The sequence below is a fragment of the Crocodylus porosus genome, unplaced genomic scaffold (genome assembly GCF_001723895.1).
Source record: "Crocodylus porosus isolate Cpor-Errol unplaced genomic scaffold, CroPor_comp1, whole genome shotgun sequence".
Classification (NCBI taxonomy): domain Eukaryota; kingdom Metazoa; phylum Chordata; order Crocodylia; family Crocodylidae; genus Crocodylus; species Crocodylus porosus.
The window spans coordinates 67,146,268-67,166,335 of record NW_017728909.1 but is presented as its reverse complement, the minus strand read 5'-3'; the positions used below and the strand labels follow the sequence as shown (position 1 = coordinate 67,166,335).

Sequence of the window (20,068 nt, the reverse complement as noted above, 5' to 3'; positions counted from 1 at the left end):
CGGGTCTGGGTGGGATCCTCTTCCCCGCTTGGGTGCTCTGGTCCCTCAGCCACAGCTGATGGGCACCTCACTGTGCTTCTCCCCCGGCAGGGAGCGGCTCCTTGCCCAGAAGGGGCTTGCCGCCTGCTCTCTGACTAGAAACCCCAGAGCCAGCGGCAAGGAGACGGCTCCCTGGAAGGCTCCCAGCCAAGCCACACAAAGCTGCCGTGTGTTCAGGCGCCGAGGCTCGAGCTGGCACCTCCCTGGGCATAGCTCTGTCTGCTCCCTCCCCCCCAGGGTCCCTGGGGGGCCAGGGCATCTCCCTCCTCTCCCCAAGCCGCCGGGGCATCGCGGCTTTTCTCAAGGGTCCCCTCCAAGCAGCTGCGCGGCATATGTGCCCCCCTTGCGCGGCCAGCTGTGCACCGCTGGCCAGAGGCAGCCGCCGGGCTCGCCCGGCCGCGAGTCAACAGGAAAGGCGCTTCCCCAGCCGGCACCCGCGGAGGCAGAGCCTTGCAGCCGGCGGAGACAAAAGAAGGGAGCTGGTGTGAGAGCGGCGCACTCCTCCCTCCCCCCTCCAAGGATGGAGATTGCAGGGCTCCACCTTCCCCATTAACTCCGCTAATTACAAAGCCGTGGGGCGAGGCAGGCTGGTCCGCTCCCACCAGGCTGGAGTCAGAGAGTCCTTCCCTGACCTGCCCTTTATTTTATTGTATTTTCTTCCCCCCCCCCGCCTATTCTCCTCCACTAGCAAGAAAGGCAGCCTTTGTGCTTAATCGGCTCAGTCATGATCCTTGTTTCCCCCCCACCCCTTATTGCTCAGCTATAACTCTCCCCTCTGCCCCTTGTCAGCCTCAAACTCCGTGGATACATGGTCAAGTTCATCACCTTTTTTGCCATGAATACTGAATGCTTAGGGGAGGGTCAGGCAATGATGTAGTGCTCCTATTTGCTGTCCCAAGTTGCCCCCCCGCCCCAAGTTTATTAGACATATGTTGCGTATATGGGGGAGATGGGCAAAGGTAAAATGTCTCCAGTTATATGAGCACAAAAAGGAAAAAATAGGTTTAAGTCCTAGGAGGCTAGCGAAGGTGAAAGAGATGTGAAGATAAGTTAAGTTTCCTTTTTGGGCACAGGTGACAAAAAGTTTTTTATTTTATTTTTTTAAAGAACCCCAGAGCCAAAAAGTGCAATGTGAACAATGCCAGCTTTGGTGGTATTATGTTATATTTTGTGCATGGGCAACATGTAGGGGGTGCACGTGGGTGCACATGCACTCCCTGAGTGTGACAGTGCACCCCCTACAAAAAGGTGCTGCTGACACTGTCAGCAGAGTCGGTGGGCTATCACTGCTCGCCGCCATGGTCCCACCGCTGCTGTGCCCCCTCAGCTGCCAGGGGTACGCATGGTTCATGATTTTGTGGGTGCACGTGTGCACCTATTGCAAGTATAGCCTCTGGGTGCCTAGGGTATATAGGAGCTCACAGGCACCTTGAGCCCTTGGCATCTAGATGTGGGTATTAGAATCAAAGAATCATAGAAAATGAGGGTTGGAAGGAACCTCAGGAGGTCATCTAGTCCAACCCCCTGCTCAAAGCAGGACCATCTCCAGCTCGCTCATCCCAGCCAGGGATTTGTCAAGCTGGGCTTTAAAAACCTCCAAAGCTAGAGATTTCACCACCTCTCTGAGTAACCTGTTCCAGTGCTTCACTACCCACGTGATATTGGGGAGGAGGCTGCTTTCTAGACTCCCTCACCCCCTTTCCCACCAAGTGCACACAGCAGTAATTTGCACATAGGCTGCATAGAGTCCCACAAACTGCTCTCTGCCCTTTTCAGACATGTATGATCAGAGTCTGAGCCCAGCCAGCAGGATACTCAAATCAGTCTTGCTCTCATGTTTCCTTTAAAGGGGCTTGCTTTTAGGCTGCCCACTGCTGGCATGGCTAACACTGCCATGAAGGCTGAATCACCTTAGGGGAGGGTCGGGCAATGATGCAGTGTTCCTGTTTGCTGTCCCAAGTTTTCTGCCAGGAATCTGTGGACCACAAATGAGTTTATGGCCTAGTAGCTGGGGAAGCTCACTAGAAAAGGACATGACAACCTGTGGGGAGAACTATGGTACCAGATCAATTCTGGGAGGAGGGAGGCATCAGTGGAGTCCATCTGAAAGGAGCAGAGGAACCTGAAATGCTGGGCAAGGTTGCACTTGGTTTTGGAGAGGCAGGCTATGATGGCGATTTTTGACTAGCAGGATGTTATTAGATATACAGTGCCCTAACTAGATATAGCAGCCTCTATCCTCACCATATTAGAGGCCAGAAGTGTTCACAGGGTTAGCACCTTGATGAGGGGAATTGGGAGGTGAAGTGGTCTGCTGCCTCAGTTTTCTTCCAAGGTATGAAGCACCATGTGGTGCACCGTCACAGACCATCCCATAGAGAAGCACAGCCTTGTACATGTCCCCTCCATGCCCACCCTGCTCTAAAGCCGTCTCTGTCCTATGCACACCTTTTATTGGCCTTGGGTGCAGAGAGGCTGATGAGGCATTCAGGAGCTTCAGCTACACTAGAGGCAAAGTCTCTGAGCACAACTATTATGTAGAGCACTAGAGGTAGGATTGTGTCTTGGAGACACACAACTGTTTCACACAGCTATACTGTAAACGCCTGTGTATGCGTTCCCTAAATAGGGAGAGATTTGTGGAAATAGAATCTAAACTGCTAGTTTAATTGTTTTAGTCAAATTGTGTCTAAATTAGCTAATAGGATTCCACCTATATGTTTCATTTAGCACTTAGTCGTGTTTTTACAGTATGTGTTTGATGGAGAAATCTCAAGCATTTATATATGTTACAAAGTTTATAAATGTTACACGTTTTATTCTGTTTTAAATATGAAACCAAAGTATGCTTTAAAATTAAGGCAAAGAAAATAAAAGAGCATTTATCCATCATTTTGTGTTCTTTCAACATAACAGAAGAAATAATTGTTAGCATAACTCCAACAGGCTGAAGTCTGAAACCCCCTGTTCAAAATAAGTAGCACCTTATTGCACAAGAAGTTCCTTTGAGTGAAGCTCCACTCTATATGCACAGGTCTCAAGATCTGAATGTTAATTCTACCTGTAAAAGTCAGGGATACAAAATGTACTACTCTGCCCCCAGAAGTTTCCCTTCTTTGCCAAAAATTGAAAATTACTTTGAAAATAACATTACATAGTTGTTAAAGCAAAGCCAGTTTTTCATTGTGTGATATTGTCAGTCTTGCTATGTGCTGCCAAAATACTGGCAATAGAGAAATGATGACATAGATAGCCCACTAGTATATCTCTCCTTATGAATCTCAAACGTTCTAGAATATGTTATTGTATAGGAGCTGCACAAGGCTTATGGCTAAGTGTGTAGTATTCCAAAGCACTCTAATATCTTAGATCTATATAATTTAATGGCAAAATTTTACAAGTCAATAATTATATAAGCTTGCAATGTTTTATCTGCTAGACCATAATGTCTACTTAAAGCAGAGCTTTAAAGGTTAATTGAGTAATGAAATACATAACTTTTATCATAAGATGCGTGAAGTTTCATAAATTGCATTATCTTCTATTGAGTAGAAAATTTGGTTATTAAAGTTCTAATGCACATGTTTACATTTAATGGATTGCATTAACTCTGAAAGTTACAACTCCAATTGACTAATGATCCTTTTCTCCCCTAGACTACTGGTTCATTGAGGTTAATGAATGATGTGTGTGGATTGAGAGTTGAGTATGTCCCTACAGTAAGGGGATTCACACTCAAGGTTGCCACTGCCATAGAGTGGCCTTTAGGTGTGCAGCAGTTTTGCAGAGGTCTGAGGGTTAGGCAGTAGTCTAAATTGGTTATCTCACCTTATCTAACTATTGATACAAGGCAGACTCTCCTGACATAAATTTAGCTCCTTATTTGTTAGTGTATTTAATAACATTTTAAGTTGAAGTAAAGAATACATAATAGGAAGAACACACATCAATTTATAACATTCTTTTGCAATTGTAGAAGAGCTGTAATGCAGTACATTTAGGACTTACTTTCAGTACCTGAAAGCATGATTTAACATTATGGTACCACACCATATATGCAGTTCGCTATTGAGGTAGAGTACATTGTAAAGGCTCAAGACAGCCACATTTCACATGGTAAAGCAGTTTTAGGTACAAACAACATAATGAATTGCTAAATTCTGCAACCTAGGATGTGAAAATACCTAATGAATTACTCTTAACTCAGCATAAACAAAAATCATTTCCAGTTTGTTTTTATATTAGGTACTTAGCTTGATAGATTTAGTTAATTTTCTTTTAGAAGTATGTACTGTATCTTGTTGCATGACAGATAACATACAGTAAATATTTACCACTGTTCTAGAGCAGTTTTATTGCATATACAATACAAATAAACTAGTTTGTAAATGGATTCTGATTATCAAACATGAGAGTGTAGAGACTTGTGCAACTCTCTGAGTTAGGATAACTAGGATTATTTGGAAAAAGGTGTGAGAGCTGTCAACTTCCGGAAGTCTAACATCTGAGTCAGCACTCGTTATCAGAACATGAAGGCAAGGGTGTATTGCGTTGCTGGAGGCACTGGTTTTTGGATGGGTTATAAAATATCATCTGACCATTTATGGAATGTTTAAACCATAACGCTCTGCAAATGCTAGCCAATTTTCAGTTTAGGTAATTACATTTGGCCTAATCAAAGTCCCACTGCAGTTTAAATTGGAAGATGTGCTTTTCTTCATTTTGGCTTAATCCACTGCATAATGTTCTATGTACATAGCTCTTTATTACTTGTATCATCTCAGTTCTAGGCACGCTCATCAAAGAGTCTCTTGTACAAACCCAGAAGAAAAGATGGGAACTTTCCCAAAGAGTTTGCAATCTTACAGCTGGCATACTCAAACTCCTTAATTTGAGACCTGACTTGCATTGAGAAGCTCCACAGAGCATTTAAGTATTCTTATTTCTGTGATGGCTGTGCATCCTCAGTAGGCTAAAGGATTCCTGTATGTAGTTTGATAAGTGATTTTTAAATTCTGTAAGATGGCAGGCACTTGATCATGGGAATATATTATAGGCAGTTATTTTGATTCACTGATGAATCAAAGAACTCTACTTGAACTTACAGAGCTAAATTTTGCTATTATGCATAGCTCAGGTGGTATCTGTGTGGTTTTATAGATCTACACAAATGCAGACTTTAGACTCAATATAATTTATGAAGGTCAGATCCCAGTAGGACTCTCAGGGGTAGGGGGGAACTCCAGAGCTGCTCCTGCCCCACTCCAACCAGGCTGCATGGAGAGCTGGGCTCAGCTGGCAGTGGTGGTTACGGTTGGTGGGCAGCTCCTCTCTGCCCCATTACCTTAGATGTTTCCCCACCAGCCTGAGAGCAGATGCAGGGACAGAGGAACCCCCTTGCTGCTTCTTCTGGCCCCAGTCAAGCCTGACTCCTTGCACAGTTGCTCCCTGCAGCCCCCTCTGGAGCCAGGTAAGAGTGGTGGGGAGAGCAGTGGCAGTGGACATATCTCCCTACGACAGAGATATAATTAGAGAAGGTGAGCAACATAATGAGGTGTGCAGGACAAGGGGAGGTGCACAAGGTAAGCAGGACAAGGGGAGGTGTTGGGTATTGCTGAGGGTAGAGAGGAAGTGGGGAGGGGCTGCTGAAAGCTGGGAGGGGGATGTGATTCTTACCTGTTTGCAGCACTTAAAAGAAGTCCCTGGCTGTTGCTCTCTTGGCATGGTCTACCCGCCCTGGTGTGAGGTGGGGAGGCCAGAAGTGGAGGTGTGCAGGCACCCTGCAGAGGTGGTCACTACTCCCACACCCTTCTTTTAAAATCCTGGATCCACCTGTGAACATGCCTTATATTCTATTACAATTTTTAACTCTCCAATTACAATTTTATGATTGTGTGGTCATTATTCTTATTATGTCTGTTTCTTTAAGCATTCAGCAATCATTAGCCAACACTTAGTGCTCAGGGATTTCTCTTGAGTAAAGACCATGTCCCACTTGTTTATAAGATAAGATCACTGGTTGAGTTGGTTTAGCTTTACATCTTCTAAAATTCTACAGGCTCTGTGTTTCTTAGAAATCAAGTTTTAAGTTAGCGTGGGCACATTATCACATTCATTCCATTCAGTATGAGAGTTCCTCATGTTTCAGTAGCTCAAAAACAGACGTGGAGGATTGGGAGCACCAAATTTATGATCCATCTCTTATTAGATGCAGGAAAATGAATATCAAGTGCCATGTTCCTTTTAAATGTAATCTATTTTATTGAACAAATACTGAGTGGAAATGGGAGAGATTCTTGCTGCTTTTTTCATGTATGTAAAGAAAATGTCATTGATATTTGTGATGTAGCATCTGGCTTATTATGTCTTTCCTGTATTGCATTTCAGAGACGGTTATATGAGTTTGAGTAGATCGATGATCAATAGCTCTGATAAAATAATTCGAAAGGGCAGCTCTTCAATCTTTCATCATTCTGTGGAAGGTTGGAAAATCAATTCTTCTTTGGTACTGGAGATAAGGTGAGTACCTTAAATAACACAGTTCATTTCATATTACTATTGCCTATAATTCTTTGGGTCTAGGAAACTTATCTAAGACACTTGATTTACTGTTTAAAGGTGGATGTGCTACTTATATTTAATATTGCATCCTGAATGACCTCGAACCCAGGAAGGATCATTCTTCCCTCTTTATGTATAAGATTAAATAATGTGAGCCTTGAATATCTGTGACTGCTTTAGGCAAACAACTATAGAGGTAGTTTATGAAGCTTCCTTTTTTTCCATTAAGTTACTTGTTGCCAGAATGTGTCTGGGATGCAGGTGGTCACAGACTGGACTAAGTGGAGATGTGATGATCTTGGTGCCTCTTAGTGATTATAGCAGGGCTCTTCACACCTTGAGTCCAAGCCCAAGGACTAAGGCATACTGTTATATGTCACCTTTCCAATGTGTTAAATACTGTTAAGATGGGAATGCCCATATGTTAATGCAGGAAAAGATAAGCTAAGTGGGCTCTGAGCATCTCAGAGTTACACCTCCTCTTCTGAGGATAATCTCCAGTTTGTTAGGCAGCTTATGTTAGAGTAACATTAGTTTCCTCCATGGGGCCAATACAAACTGGAAGCAGTTCTCCAGCGTCCCAGGATGCACTGCTTCCAGCCATCCCTCAACCATTTATCCTCAGAGCTCTAAGTCTCCCAGAATGACAGAGCCAGGGAGAGCCAAGAGCTGCAGGGAGCCTAGAGCTGGGAATGATCCTTGGCACCTGGGTTGAGCCATGGGGTTGCAGGGGGTAACCTCCTAGGGTGGAGGGTGAGCCATGAAGACCAGAGGGGGAAGATGGCTGGGAGCTGCTGGATACCTAGAGAAAGGGGAAGCTTGGCAGCTCCTAGCCACACCTCTGCTTGCCAGCCCTATAGCAGCAACTCAGAAAATTTCACATCGAAGTGGATATTAACTGTTAACATGCGACTGTTCACAGCATGTGCTAACTCTGAACACTGTGTAGAGTTTCAAATGTGAATTATAATGTCTAACCACACCATATGGAGAAGAGCAGGGGACCATGAGTCTACTACTTACTCTATGTGTCAAACAATAAGCTACTTGTCGTAGAGTAGGAACTATGTGGGTGATTGTGGGGTATGGAGCTATATACTGTGAAATTCTTCATCTTCACCAGGAAATATGTAGCTGAAGTGTGATTTCTGAACTTCTGTACTGCCATACTTGGGGCAATGAGCAAGAATTCAGCCTGGTCTTCCTGAAAGCTTTATTCTGAACACCGCATTCAGGCAAAGGTAGCTTGCCTAAATATTTGGTAAAGAATGGCTAATTTGTTATATCTGAAATTTTTAAAACAAAGAGAAGCACAATGGTATTTAGCACATGCAAAGTTAAAGTCAAAGGAATCTGTAGGATACTTACCATGCTTGAGATTTCAAAAAGGTTGTACTATTTTTGACCTCAACATCTTACCACTGAAGGACTTGCTGAACTGTGGTTTTGATGACTGACATTTCAGAGGATTAACTGCTTTTTAAAGAAATAATATTTTTCTAATTTTCAAATTAGAAGTGTTTTCAGTTTATTAACTCAGTAAAAAATAGGACCTTTTACTTGGTAACCTTCTGTTTTCATTTACACGAAGGTAAATCTGGGATATGTTCCACTTAATCCAGATTTAGAGTGGTATTAATAAGAGCAGAGTTTGGCTCACAGTTCTGATTTTACCACCTTTAAGTGAATTAGGGAAGTGAAAGGTTAAATGTTTCAATGATAAGTATATTTGTCCCAGGAATGCATTACCAATTAACATTTAATGCAGGGAACAGTCCAGCAGGGAGGAAGGTAGCAGAGCAAGCAGGAGGGAGGGAGGGAAAAGAGAGGAGAAGGGGGCAAGGGGAAGAGTGGGAGGGAGGACTATAGTTCCCATAGCTTGTCTACTCCCTCCCTCCTGGTGTGCCAGTGGCTGCAGCGGGCTGGGAAAGCTTCTTACCTGCTACTGGCACCCGTGGCTTCATGTGGGGTGCACCACCTGGTGGGGCTTGCCACTGCCTCTTCCTCCCCTCTGCCAACGGCCCTATGGAGCAGCTCCCAGCAGCAACTGTGTCCAAGTGAGTCTGTGCATGGCCCCCAGCTTCCTGTGCTGCTCCGGCAGGTGGCTGCAGCTCCTCCACAACAAGAGGTGAAGTAGAGCAGGCTGTGTCCCGCCTTTCCATTTTGAAAAGGTAGTCACTCTTGTGTTATCAGTTAAGCATTTAACTGATATAATCAGGGCAGGTTAAACAGATAATTTTTGTAAATGATATATTCATCCCTAATGTGAGTTGAGTAATATATTCATCTGCATGTAGTCCCAGTGAAGCATTTGGGGTTACTGACAGAGTAAAATACTATGAAATATAACTAAGAGTGACAAAGCGTGGCTCTTATTCCTGCTACTACTGTAGGACCTATACTATCCATGTGGCACCATTAAGTAAAAGTTAAAATCTGTTCTCTGTAGCAGAGCAGTTAATGCGTCTTGCCAAGCTTCTGAAGGCCTCCCATAGCTGACCCAGTTTAACTGAGTCATTTGGGCTGGGGAATCAAAGAAGGTTAGACATAATACAGCTACACAGTTCTCTTGTGCACCTTTAGCAGACTAGCCCAATACAAAGACATTTGCTTTTGAATTCTGCTCTCAATGGGCACATCTCCACATGCATTAATGTGCCATAGTTACTGTGCATGACTTTGATAACAGGTACTAAACTCAATGTGAAGTAATCAGCGCTACTGCGCAGCAGTGCCGGTGCATGACGCTAATGCATAGTAGGCTAATTTTATTGTGCATTAGTGCAATAGCATGGCTTTTGCTGTGACATGCTAATGTGCAGTAGAATTAGTCTACTGCGCATTTAGTGTCTCATGTAGACACACCCAATGTGCAGTAGTATAAAGCAGCATAATTCCTGCATCAGTAAGATTATTTCAAGTTTTTAATGTATGGATTAACATGGATGGATTCACGTGCACTGCAGTTGATGAGTTGGCCGGAAAGAACAGCTTGGTTTTTAAACTCTAAATGCTGATTTGGCTGTTGGGGAATTGGTGGGGGGGGGTAGAGTTTACTCATAAACTCAGAACTGAGGATGTAAAGATGTAATTCTGAAATACCTAGTTTGTGGCTTTTCAGAATACAACCACAACTGAATGCAAAGTTAAGTATTATATACAGAAATGTAGCTATTTGAAATAAACCTCTTTGCCATACAACTCAAACTGTATGTGAATCACAGTACTGCAATAAGTATTGGACTATAGTCACAGAAAAAAGCAAAACTTGTCATGCAGCTTATACACTAATTTAGCAAGAAGCAGTATGTATCACTGAGGCAAGGAGGGCAAATACTGAAGAAAGCAGTAGGTATATTTTCTAGAACTTGTTACCAGATGTGTATCATAATGGATACCTTTAATCTACCAAACATTTTAATGAAAATGTGTTATTGAATTGTGCCAGTAAGTCTTGGAAATCATAGAATAGCCTACATAAATGCAATGATTGGGGATATGTTATCCCAATAACATATGTGAAGGAGAGGACATTCCTTTTAAAATGGAATAGAGAAATCTTTGCTACACTCGGATCAAGACTTGCTGTAACTTTGGGTCTATGTAAAGTTTGAAGTCATGTGAAATGTTAAGGCTGTCCAAGCATGAATGACGCAACCTGTGGCAAGTCAAGAGGTCCCATTATGAAACCACAAGGCACTATCCTAAAAAACAGTTTAGTACTGCTTAGCAATGCAGGGTTACTCCTAGATAAGTCAGGGGCAAAATTTTCCTATTTTGAAGTGTCTGTCTATCAATGGGCAGGCTATTCATGTCTCTTGCTTTCAAATGTATAGCCCTGCTTGTTTGTGTGCAGCTGCCATGGTGTGTTTTTGCTCCAGATTTATGCCCTGAGCTTTCCCTGGCTCACATGTCCCTGGCTTCCCTGCGTTTGAGCAGGAGTAGCAGTGAGCATGAACAGCAAGTCATAGGAGCAGATGTTTCTTGGGATGCAACAGATGCTTTTAGCTGAATATGTCTTACGGATAAAACCTGCCACGGTGCTTATTGCAGTGGCAAGCAGGTAAGCTGGGAGTGGCATCCCGTTTTCATGAATCCTTGCCTGCTTATATGCAAGTCAGCAGCAAGGCAGAAAAGTTCAGCATGCCTTCTGCCTTGTCCCCTGGAGGTACAGCCTACTACACTGTTAGGTCCCATTACTGTTCTTCAGCTTCTACAACAGACTTATTGTATATTATTCTTCCCCAGTGCTCAGCCACATATCTTTGAAAAAGATTTAGATCTTAATATTTTTACATGGTTGGAGCCATAGGGATTAACTTCAAAACATATCTAGCAATCTCCTACTGTTCTCAGGCCTACACTGTTTAGATTTCCAAAGAACATTACATGCACTGTGTAGATCATGAAGATGATTCATGCTCTATTATTGTGACTGTTAATATAAGTAGGGTATTTGACTTGTGGTGTGAGGTTTGCCATAGCACATAATGCAAAAGAACAGATATATAATAATAAAAAAACACTAGTGCCTACTGAATAATGTATAAAAAGTTGTCAGTTCTTAGAAGCAGAGAAATTATTTGTGAAACCATTAAAGTAGAGTGCACAGGCATTTTATAAAACTTACATTCACGCATACATGACAGCTGTTGTTGTGTCTTGAATCAGCTTGACACCCCCAATTAAAAATGAGGAAAGGCTTTGATAGTGAATTTTGCCTTCTGCAAGGACAGTGTGTTTCATTCTGCTTGGACTTAACTGGTAGACAGGACACTATGCTTTGTTTTTGTGCTACCCTTGGGCTTTCTTCATTACCCTAGTAGGAGAGTGATTTTCAGATTGATGGTATTCTCTACCTACTGACAACTTAATTTCAGAGCAATTAGCAGCTTCTGTGCCTGTGGAAAGGGAGTCTGCTTGGCTCCTTCAGTGTCTGAATGACTGTCAGACCCTACCAAAGGAGGAGACACAGTCATTCGTTTTTATCTCCCCCCCCCAACTACATTCTTACTACTGCATGTAGTGTAGGGGGATTAGACCAGGCCATCAGAAGGGTGGGGATGGTGTTAGTTGGGGATGGTGCAGAGCAGGTTAGGGAAACCTGCTACAAGAACATTTGTGAAGTTAAATACAACAAGGTCCTCTGTTTTCATTGCTCACATTTCAGTGTAACTTTCTGCCACCTGCTTTTGACTTCAGTTCAAGGCAAGCTGTGAGGGTATGGAACACAGAGAGGACACAACAACACAGTTGTGTAAAATAAAGTGTGGCTGTGCTGTGATTTGGGGGTTATAGATGGATATTTTCTGTTAAACAAGAAGGATAGGAGCCTGTGACACTAAGTGAGGGATTTGATAAGGGAGAAGCTGGCTTGCTTCTTATGAGTTTCAGATTATTATCATAATTGAATTTACAAATCAGCATGCTGCCACAACTCATGTGGCATAGCCTACAGCACTGAAGAACAAGCAGCAAACATCATTCTGGAGCTGCTGAGGAGCCCTCCTTTACAGGGTTAGCAAATATCCCCCTCCTCTAACCACTGTCTTGTCTGTATAAAGCTCAGGCAGAGTTGTATCCCCTGTACCTATGCTCAAAGAATCATACACCCATATGCTTTCATACACTTTGGGGAATACATTGTATTGCTTATAGCATTATGTGTGGCTTCTTGTGCATTGGCGATACCAGGAGGCATTTGTGTGGGTCTCCCTTCACAAGCCTGTACTTAAATGATTTGGTCTAGCCTTGAGTCTAAGACATTTTCATATTAAATTTGAAATTCATTATAGACTCATTCTAATCCAACTGAAATCAATGGGAGTCACCCCTTTCTTCTGCCCACATGAGCTAGGGACAGAAGTTACACATAAACCAGCTTAAGTGATCAGAAACCAGTTTAAACCTGTAACAGGACAGAAGTTCTGTACATATAAACTGCTTTCAAAATGGCCAAAACTAGTTTTTAGATAAACCTGGCTGAATGTAGTATCAGACTTAACTTAAGTTAAACTGGTTTATGGAACTTCTGTACCAGACCCCTTCCTGGTTCAAGTTAACTCACAGGTCCCCAGCATCCCGGGATGCTTTACAGCCTGTACTTTCTGCTCCAGGGAGTAGGGTGGCCCTGCCTCTCTGCTCCTTAGCTGGGCACAGCAGCCCCTGCCAGGCTTTTCCCACATGCTTCTTGAGTGGAGGGGGTAGGAGCATGGGGCATGGGCAGATGCAAGCCCTGGGCTGGCACACTGAGGTGTAGGGAAGGGAGCAGTGGTTTAAACCCCTCTTCCCTCCCCCCACCTCAGTGTGCCAGCCCAGAACTACTTCACCTCTGCTAGGCAGAACCCAGCTGGGGTCCCCTCCCTCCCCTCTGCCTCAGCATGCTGGCTTGCCCAGGCCACCCCACCTCAGCTACAGCAGGGAGGCAGGGAAAAGTCTGGAGGGCTTCTCTACCAGCTTCTTCCAGCCTTCCAGTCACTGCTAAATGGAAGGGAAGGCTTGCTTTAGTGCCCCCCCAGCTTTTAGCCTGAGCCACTATGGCTGCATTTCCATAATAAAAAGTGAATGTCTGCTCACTTGCTTCTTGGTTCAATCTATGCAGTTTAGACCAGTTGTCACCAACCTGTGGATCCCAATCCACCGGTAGATCTCGGAGCCTCTTGCGGTAGAACTCAGAGCCTCTTGGATTCGATCCAAGCCTGGGGTTGGGGCCTGAATGCCTGTGTGCATACACACGCATGCCCCATCCCAGCAGGTCAATCTGTGGGGTGGGGAAGGGTCAGGGTCTAGATCAAGCTCCATGTGGTGAGGGACAGTGCTGCAGAGGCAGGAGCAGGGGTAAGTTGACTCGGGTGGGACTTACCTGCTGGGGAGGTATACCCCCACATAATTTTTTCTCCCTCTGCCTTGGTCTGTCCCCCCTTCCCTACCCACAGACTTACCTGCCTGGGTGGAGAGAAGAGGGGGGTGGTGGCAGCACATGGTAGTTCTTGGGTTGCTTTTAAATGTCAAGGTGATCTGCTTTAAAAGGTTGGAGACCACTGGTTTAACCTAAGAAGCCCCGTGGCCAATGCACCATATTGGCTGCAGTCAGCCTGCCATGGGGACCCTTGAGGTGCCCTCATGAAAATAATGCATGATGGGATCTGATTTGCGATCCCACATTCACACCTCCTGCTGTCCATGTGTGGCATGGCAGGAGGTGTGGTTGTGTGGATCGACTATCATATCCCATTGTGTTTTTACCTGTACATGTAGATGGGCCCTTATTATCACAGACTACGGCAACTGAGATTTTCCACCTTTTGTTTTATATTCATTGGTCTGTTAGGCTAGAGACAGACATTCAAAAAGGCTGAGCCTGAATCGGTTCAACTTTTGCAGGTTAGTCTAACCTGGCTAGGCTGAACCATTTTCTAACCATAAAGACAATCCTTCTAGACTGAGGAAATTCAGGCACATACATGCAGTGGCTCAGGCTAGAAGCCAGGAGGTGCTAGAGCAGCCCTCCCTTCCCATGCACAGAGTAGAGCTGAGGGGGCTCATGGCCAGGCCCCAGCAGGACTTTGTCATTAGGGAGGTCTGCCTGCATGGTCCCAGGCTTTTCCCTGCTGGCTGCTCAAGGGGCAGGAGAGTTGGCAGCCCCCAGACCCTTGCTAGCACTCTGAGGCAAGGGTGTATGTGTGCTGTGAATGCATCTGTTGATGATACAGAGCTTTTCAATCTCCCTCGTTCCTTCATCAGATGGTCTGCAGCAAACTGACAGAAGAACAAGCCAGCTGAGGAGCTGATAAAAGTCTTCATCACTTGATAAGACTCTATCACCCAATTAGCAAAACAATAGCCTCTTGCCCATTACTGCTAACTTTTTAAACAGCTTACTGGGCTATTGATTAGCTATGAAAGCCCTATTCTGTCTGGTTGCCTGTCCCAGTGAAATTGGAGAGAGGCACACAGGCACCTCTTGGCATTAGCTAGCATACCACATGCCTAGGATCTCTGGGACTGGGGTCCTGCTGTGAGAGATGGGAGGGAGGGAGGCATTTCCTGCTTGAGAGGCGAGGAGGGTGGGGCAGGGGGAAGCCAGGCAGACTCTGCTGTGTCTGCTGTCTCTCACAGAGCCTTACTCTAGCTTGCATATCACATGCTGGCTATGGTCCATGCTGTGAGAGAGGGGAGGAAGGGATCCCTGCTTAAGCAGCAAGTGGTGAGACAGGTGAGAGAAGGAGAAGGGAGGGGGCATGGGGAAGCCAGCTGTGTCTGCAGGTCTGTGCCAGAGAAGCAGGGAGCAAAGGGGAGAGACAAGCCCTGCTGTGAAGCAGAGAGCCCCGCCCAGACCAGAGAGCATGCTGGGATGCTGGGGGAGTTTGGTTTATCTTAAACCAGCAAGGGGTCTGGGACAGACATTGCATAAACCAGTTTGACCCAAATCAGTTAAGTCTGATACTACATTTAACCAGGTTTACCACAGCCAGTTTCAAACTGGTTTATGTGCGCTGAACATCTGTTCTGTTACAGATTTAAACCAGTTTCTGATTACTTCAACCAGTTAATGTATAATGTCTGTCCCTAGCCCTAAAGTGTAAGCTCCTCAGTGCAGGTACTTGTAGTATGCTCTGTCTTTGGTGTGAGTAACACATAGGCAGGTCCAGTAAAATAAAATATATATATATATAAAAATTGATTGGATTGTATATACTCAGTAACCTTGCTTTATTGCAGAATGTAAGACTTATCAAAAGTCAGAAATGATGTGCCAACTGTACTGAACAATTCTTTAACAATTTTCAGAAGGAGTAGTTAGAAATGTCTGGCACTTGTTAATTACTTTTATCTCTTCAGAGGTTTTTAAAAAAAATGAATTCTATATAAAGCACATACAACTATTAAAATAGGACTAACCCCACAAAATTAAAAGGCTTGTGTTTACATAGAGATTAGAAAGTTTATTTTTGTATCCTACTTAGAAACATATTTTAAACTATCATCACAATGATCAGTGCAATACTTAAAAATTCAAAATCTTATTTACAAGCTTGCCTGGAAGGCAAATACAAATACCTGCAGATATTCACAACAATTAGCATTTGTCTTTCAGTACTCAACTATCCCTTTGAGAAATTAAATGTGAATTCCTGTTTTTCTTAGCATGCAGAAAATTTACTCTGATCGCTCAATATGCAAATTCAAAGGCATACAGTACATAAAGGCATCATTAGAACTAGTCAGTGCTGATTAGGCCTCATTTGGCATGCTTAAAGTGTGGTACCCAAAAATGGACAAAGAAGGAAGTAGAGAAACTGAAGAGGGTCCAGAGTTCAGTGACAAAGGTGATAAAATGATTGGAAAGGAGGTTGGTTGAAGAAAGGAGCTAAGAAACAGGAACTAGATATGTTTCATTGGGAGGAAAGGAGATTAAGGAGAGCTGAATGATTGAAAAGTTTGGCATAGAGAAGAAGGAAGAACATTATTGTCCCTTGCCACTGGGGCCAGGGCATGACAGTGGGCTTAAAAGTCTCGGGAAAAAAGTTTGCAACTGTAAAAACAATAGAAAAGTAGAACAAACTGCCTAGGGAAGTTGTGGAACACTCTCTAGTGAGGTTTTCTTCTTTCTATAAGAGTTGAATCCTGTATCTGTGCAGGGAATAATGAATCCTATATCTGAACTGGGGATTGAACTATAGAATCATTCAAGAGCCTTTTAAACATAGACAGTGCCCCCCTCCCTCTGCCCCTCCCCAACCTACTCGTGCCTCTCACTCCCCCCAACAGCCTTCTTGGTGCCTCTTGTTCCCCACCCACAGCCCCTGCTTCCTCATCCATGCAGAATAAAGCCCCCAGCTGCCAGGGTTATGGACCCAGGTCTGCAGCCCCCTGCCCCGCTCCCCCTGCTGCAGGTGGTGAGGGTGCTGGCTCCCCACCACTCCACACACTTCTGAGGGTGGTGGGGAGGACCCGCACCCCGCCCTCGATCTGTGTGTGGGGCAGGTGCAGGCGCAGGCGCAGGCACAAGCTCCCACCCTGCTTCCCTGCCCCATGGCCTCCACATCCTGGAGGGCATGACCTGGCATGGCAGGGACAAGCAAAGCCATGTGGAGAAGCTGCTCATCACTCCAAGGTCCCCGCTGCCCTGCTGACATGCCTCCTGCGCATGCCACTGCTCTGAGGGGTGCAACCCTGCACCACTGTCCTCAGTGCAGCCCTCCGTGCAGGAGGCAAATCACCAAGGCAGCACAGAGGTCACAGCAGTGAGCAGCTTCTCCACACAGTCCTGGTCTTCCCTGCTGTGCTGGGTCATGCTTGCTGGGCTGCAGAGGCCCTGGGGAAGGGAAGCAGGGTGGCAGGGCACAGTGCAGAAGCTGCATGTCACTTTGGGTTCCTGCCCTGCTTCCCTTCCCCAGGGCCTCCACAGCCTGGCAGGTGCGACCCAGCACAGCAGGAAGCAGCAAAGCTATGCAGAGAAGCTGCTCACTGCTGCAAGCTCCATGCTGCCCTGGTGACATGCCTGATGTGTGCAGAGCTGAAGTGAAGCCAGCAGTGCAGCATTATGCCCCTCAAAGCAGCAGTATGCTCAGGGCATACATTGCCAGGGCAATGGGGAGCTCACAGTGGCAAGCAGCTTCTCTGCTCAGCTTCATTTTTCTTTACTGCACTGGGTTGTGCTCGCCAGACTGCAGAGGACCCAGGGAAGGGAAGTAGGGCAGAAGCCCACACCCGCAGCCTGTGCCTGCCCCACACACAGATCTGGGGGGGTCTTTCTGCCCCCCCAGGACTGTGCGTGGCAGTGGGGAACCAGCCCTCCCCCTCCCCCAGACGAGCCACCCATGGCCCTGTCCTGCTCCCTGCTGGGGCCCTGCAGTTGTGCATTGCAGCCCTGGGCTCTAAGCCCCAAGCACCGCCTGGCTGAGAAGCAGCCCCAGCCCTAACCAGCGCCCTCCCTCCCTCCCTACAGGGGCCTCAATCCCTGTCTTCCCCCTCCCCCCTCCACTTACCTGCTGGAGCTGCTCTGCAGGCTGCTTGGGGTCATGTGCATGATCATTTGCATGTTCATGCACCTGGTGCCCCCTGTCTCACTGCCTTCTTCCTTCTCTCTCCCAGCTCCCTGCAGGCTAGAACTCTGCCAGCCTGCAGGGAGCTCTTGTAAAATGCATACTCTGTGGGTTTCTCTGCTAAAACGAGAAATTTGCCTTTGCCTACAGTTAAAGGTAAAATCTACATTTACTCCGTTTTTCTGTGGGAAATGGAAAACCCAGATCCCTGCTGATTATTATCAACTGTTTGTGTCTGTTTTGATACTGAAGGGAGCCAGAGACATACAACGCACTTTTCCTTTCAGGTCTCTTACTGTGTTCTCAGTATAAATAAAAACAAAAAAAGGAACTGGGCAATAACAGAAAACCACATTTTCCCCTTTACGACATAAAACTTGTACTGACTTCACTGGACTCTGAGAGTAGAAATTGTCCCAAAATGCTCTGTTAATTTGTTGAGGCACACTGTAAATTATCAGGAAAAAAACCTTTTCAAGGAAAACACGCTTTATTTCATAACAAATCTGCTTTAACTGAATTTTTTTTTTATTTTCTTTCTAGCTAGTATACATCTAATTAATAGTTTCTGTTAGCAGTTCAGTAAGACTTGGGTGATTGTTTTTGACAGTACAAAGCGTCTTAACATCAGTGTAAAAACTTTCACACTGCCATGTTTGTTGCAAACACTACAATGTTTGGTGCAGTAGCCTGGCTTCGTAGACAGCTATGTTAGATAAAGTCACGTGGTGAATTGGTAGTTTCAGGGCCTTGTTATGCATTACATTGTGAACCACACGTGTTGTTTGGCTTAGTGCTAGTTTACAACTAAACCTTTTATTTGAGCAGCACATGGGTGGGAAGTGGCCACACATTAATGGAAAAGGAGCTGAGTTATGTGGATCAAGAGATAATTTTGCCCTGGAGTGGCATAACTTGAGCCACATAACAGGTCCTTTAAGTTACTACATCAATGTGCAGGCTATCCAGGGGTTAAAAGCTCCAGAGCCACCTAAAATTTGATGTGTAGTGATACTTTCAGTCAGTAAAACTACAAGATAATACTTGACATGATCTGAAAACCAGGGCTTCCAATACTAGCCATACTAGAGATGTGAATCAGCCCTCAAGTACATGAAATATGGGGCATAGCTGTTACTGACACGTTAAACAGCTCCATTTTTATGAAGAAACTTTCACTTGAGTAGACACTATTTTAGAGCAGTGATGATCAAAGTTTTGGCCCTTGGGCCAGATGAAAACAGAGATCCAATCTGTGGGCTGCATTGGGCCCTGCATCCCTCACCTCCATGTCAGGATTAAGCCCTGAGGCCCTATGCTCCTCTACCTGGTTGTGGCTTGATCCAAGCTGGGTAGGAGTGTCACAGGGCCCCAGAGCAGGGAGTAGGCAGAAGAGGCATAAGGCCCTGGAGCCTGATCCTGGGTTACAGTTAGTTAGTAAAAATTGAATAAATTCACTTGATCTGAGCCTTCAAGAGGCCGAGAAGTGATAAGATACCACCTCATTCCCTTAAAGAAAAAACACATTTATGACTTTCTGGCAGTGGCATTGCTAAAAATTACATGTGGTTCATCAAGCAACCCGGAGTTGTACCCATGTTTCAGAATGTGGACTTCTAACTTCATAGATTTCATGTGAACTTCTGATTTCACTAAGAAAAAAGTTTCTGACAAGTGATCATAACAGCAATACTTCTGACTGTCTTAAACATGTGACTGACTGTTTGCCTACCTGTAAGGCAGCTGGTTTGTTTTCTTTTCTAAAAGAGGCACTATGCCCCACCCAAACCTAGCAGTTGGAATTAAGTTCAGAGACCTGCGTAAGGGTCACTGGACCCTTCCCAGATAGATTTGAGAGTTATGCATGGCTGGTCTCAGGGCCCTTAAATGGACCCATTAAGTTACAGAGGTAGAGCATTTTGTAATAGCAAATTATCCTTAATTAAATTATTCTGTACATATGCACATAGCCCAAATAACTCCATTCGTGATCATTTAAAGGCTCTTAAAACTGTTTTGTGCAGGACTAACAGAGAATCCCTGTCACAAATCATTACTGCATTGAAATGCACTTTGTATTAGTCATTACTAATGTCAGGGTTCACCAACATTATCTGTCTGTCTCTCTAAACAGCTGATCATACTTATATGTGAGTTTTTAGTGCCCAAGTTCCATATTGTACTTATTATCTCACCACCCTCGTGAGATATTTAAGCGGAATTATTCCCAAAACATAATTTCAATTACATTTGTTTTAGTTGGAAATTACATTTGTGTTCATAGATTTCGTAGACATTAGGGCTGGAAAGGACCTTGGAAGATCATCAAAGGGCAGGAAATCAGCTGGGGTCATAGGATCCCAGCAAGATAAGCATCCAATTTACTCTTGAAGGTGTTCAATGTAGGTGCTTGAACCACC

At 44.8% G+C, this 20,068-nt stretch overlaps 1 protein-coding gene across 1 annotated transcript in view; it reads left to right on the top strand.

Annotated features, from left to right (window-relative positions):
- Nucleotides 1-20,068, top strand: part of ST8SIA4 (ST8 alpha-N-acetyl-neuraminide alpha-2,8-sialyltransferase 4) — a 119,925-nt gene that overhangs the window by 1,297 nt on the left and 98,560 nt on the right. Inside the window, exon 2 of the mRNA XM_019532418.1 lies at nucleotides 6,427-6,558. Coding sequence (XP_019387963.1) covers nucleotides 6,427-6,558 — 132 coding nt within the window. The remainder of the gene's footprint in view (nucleotides 1-6,426; nucleotides 6,559-20,068) is intronic.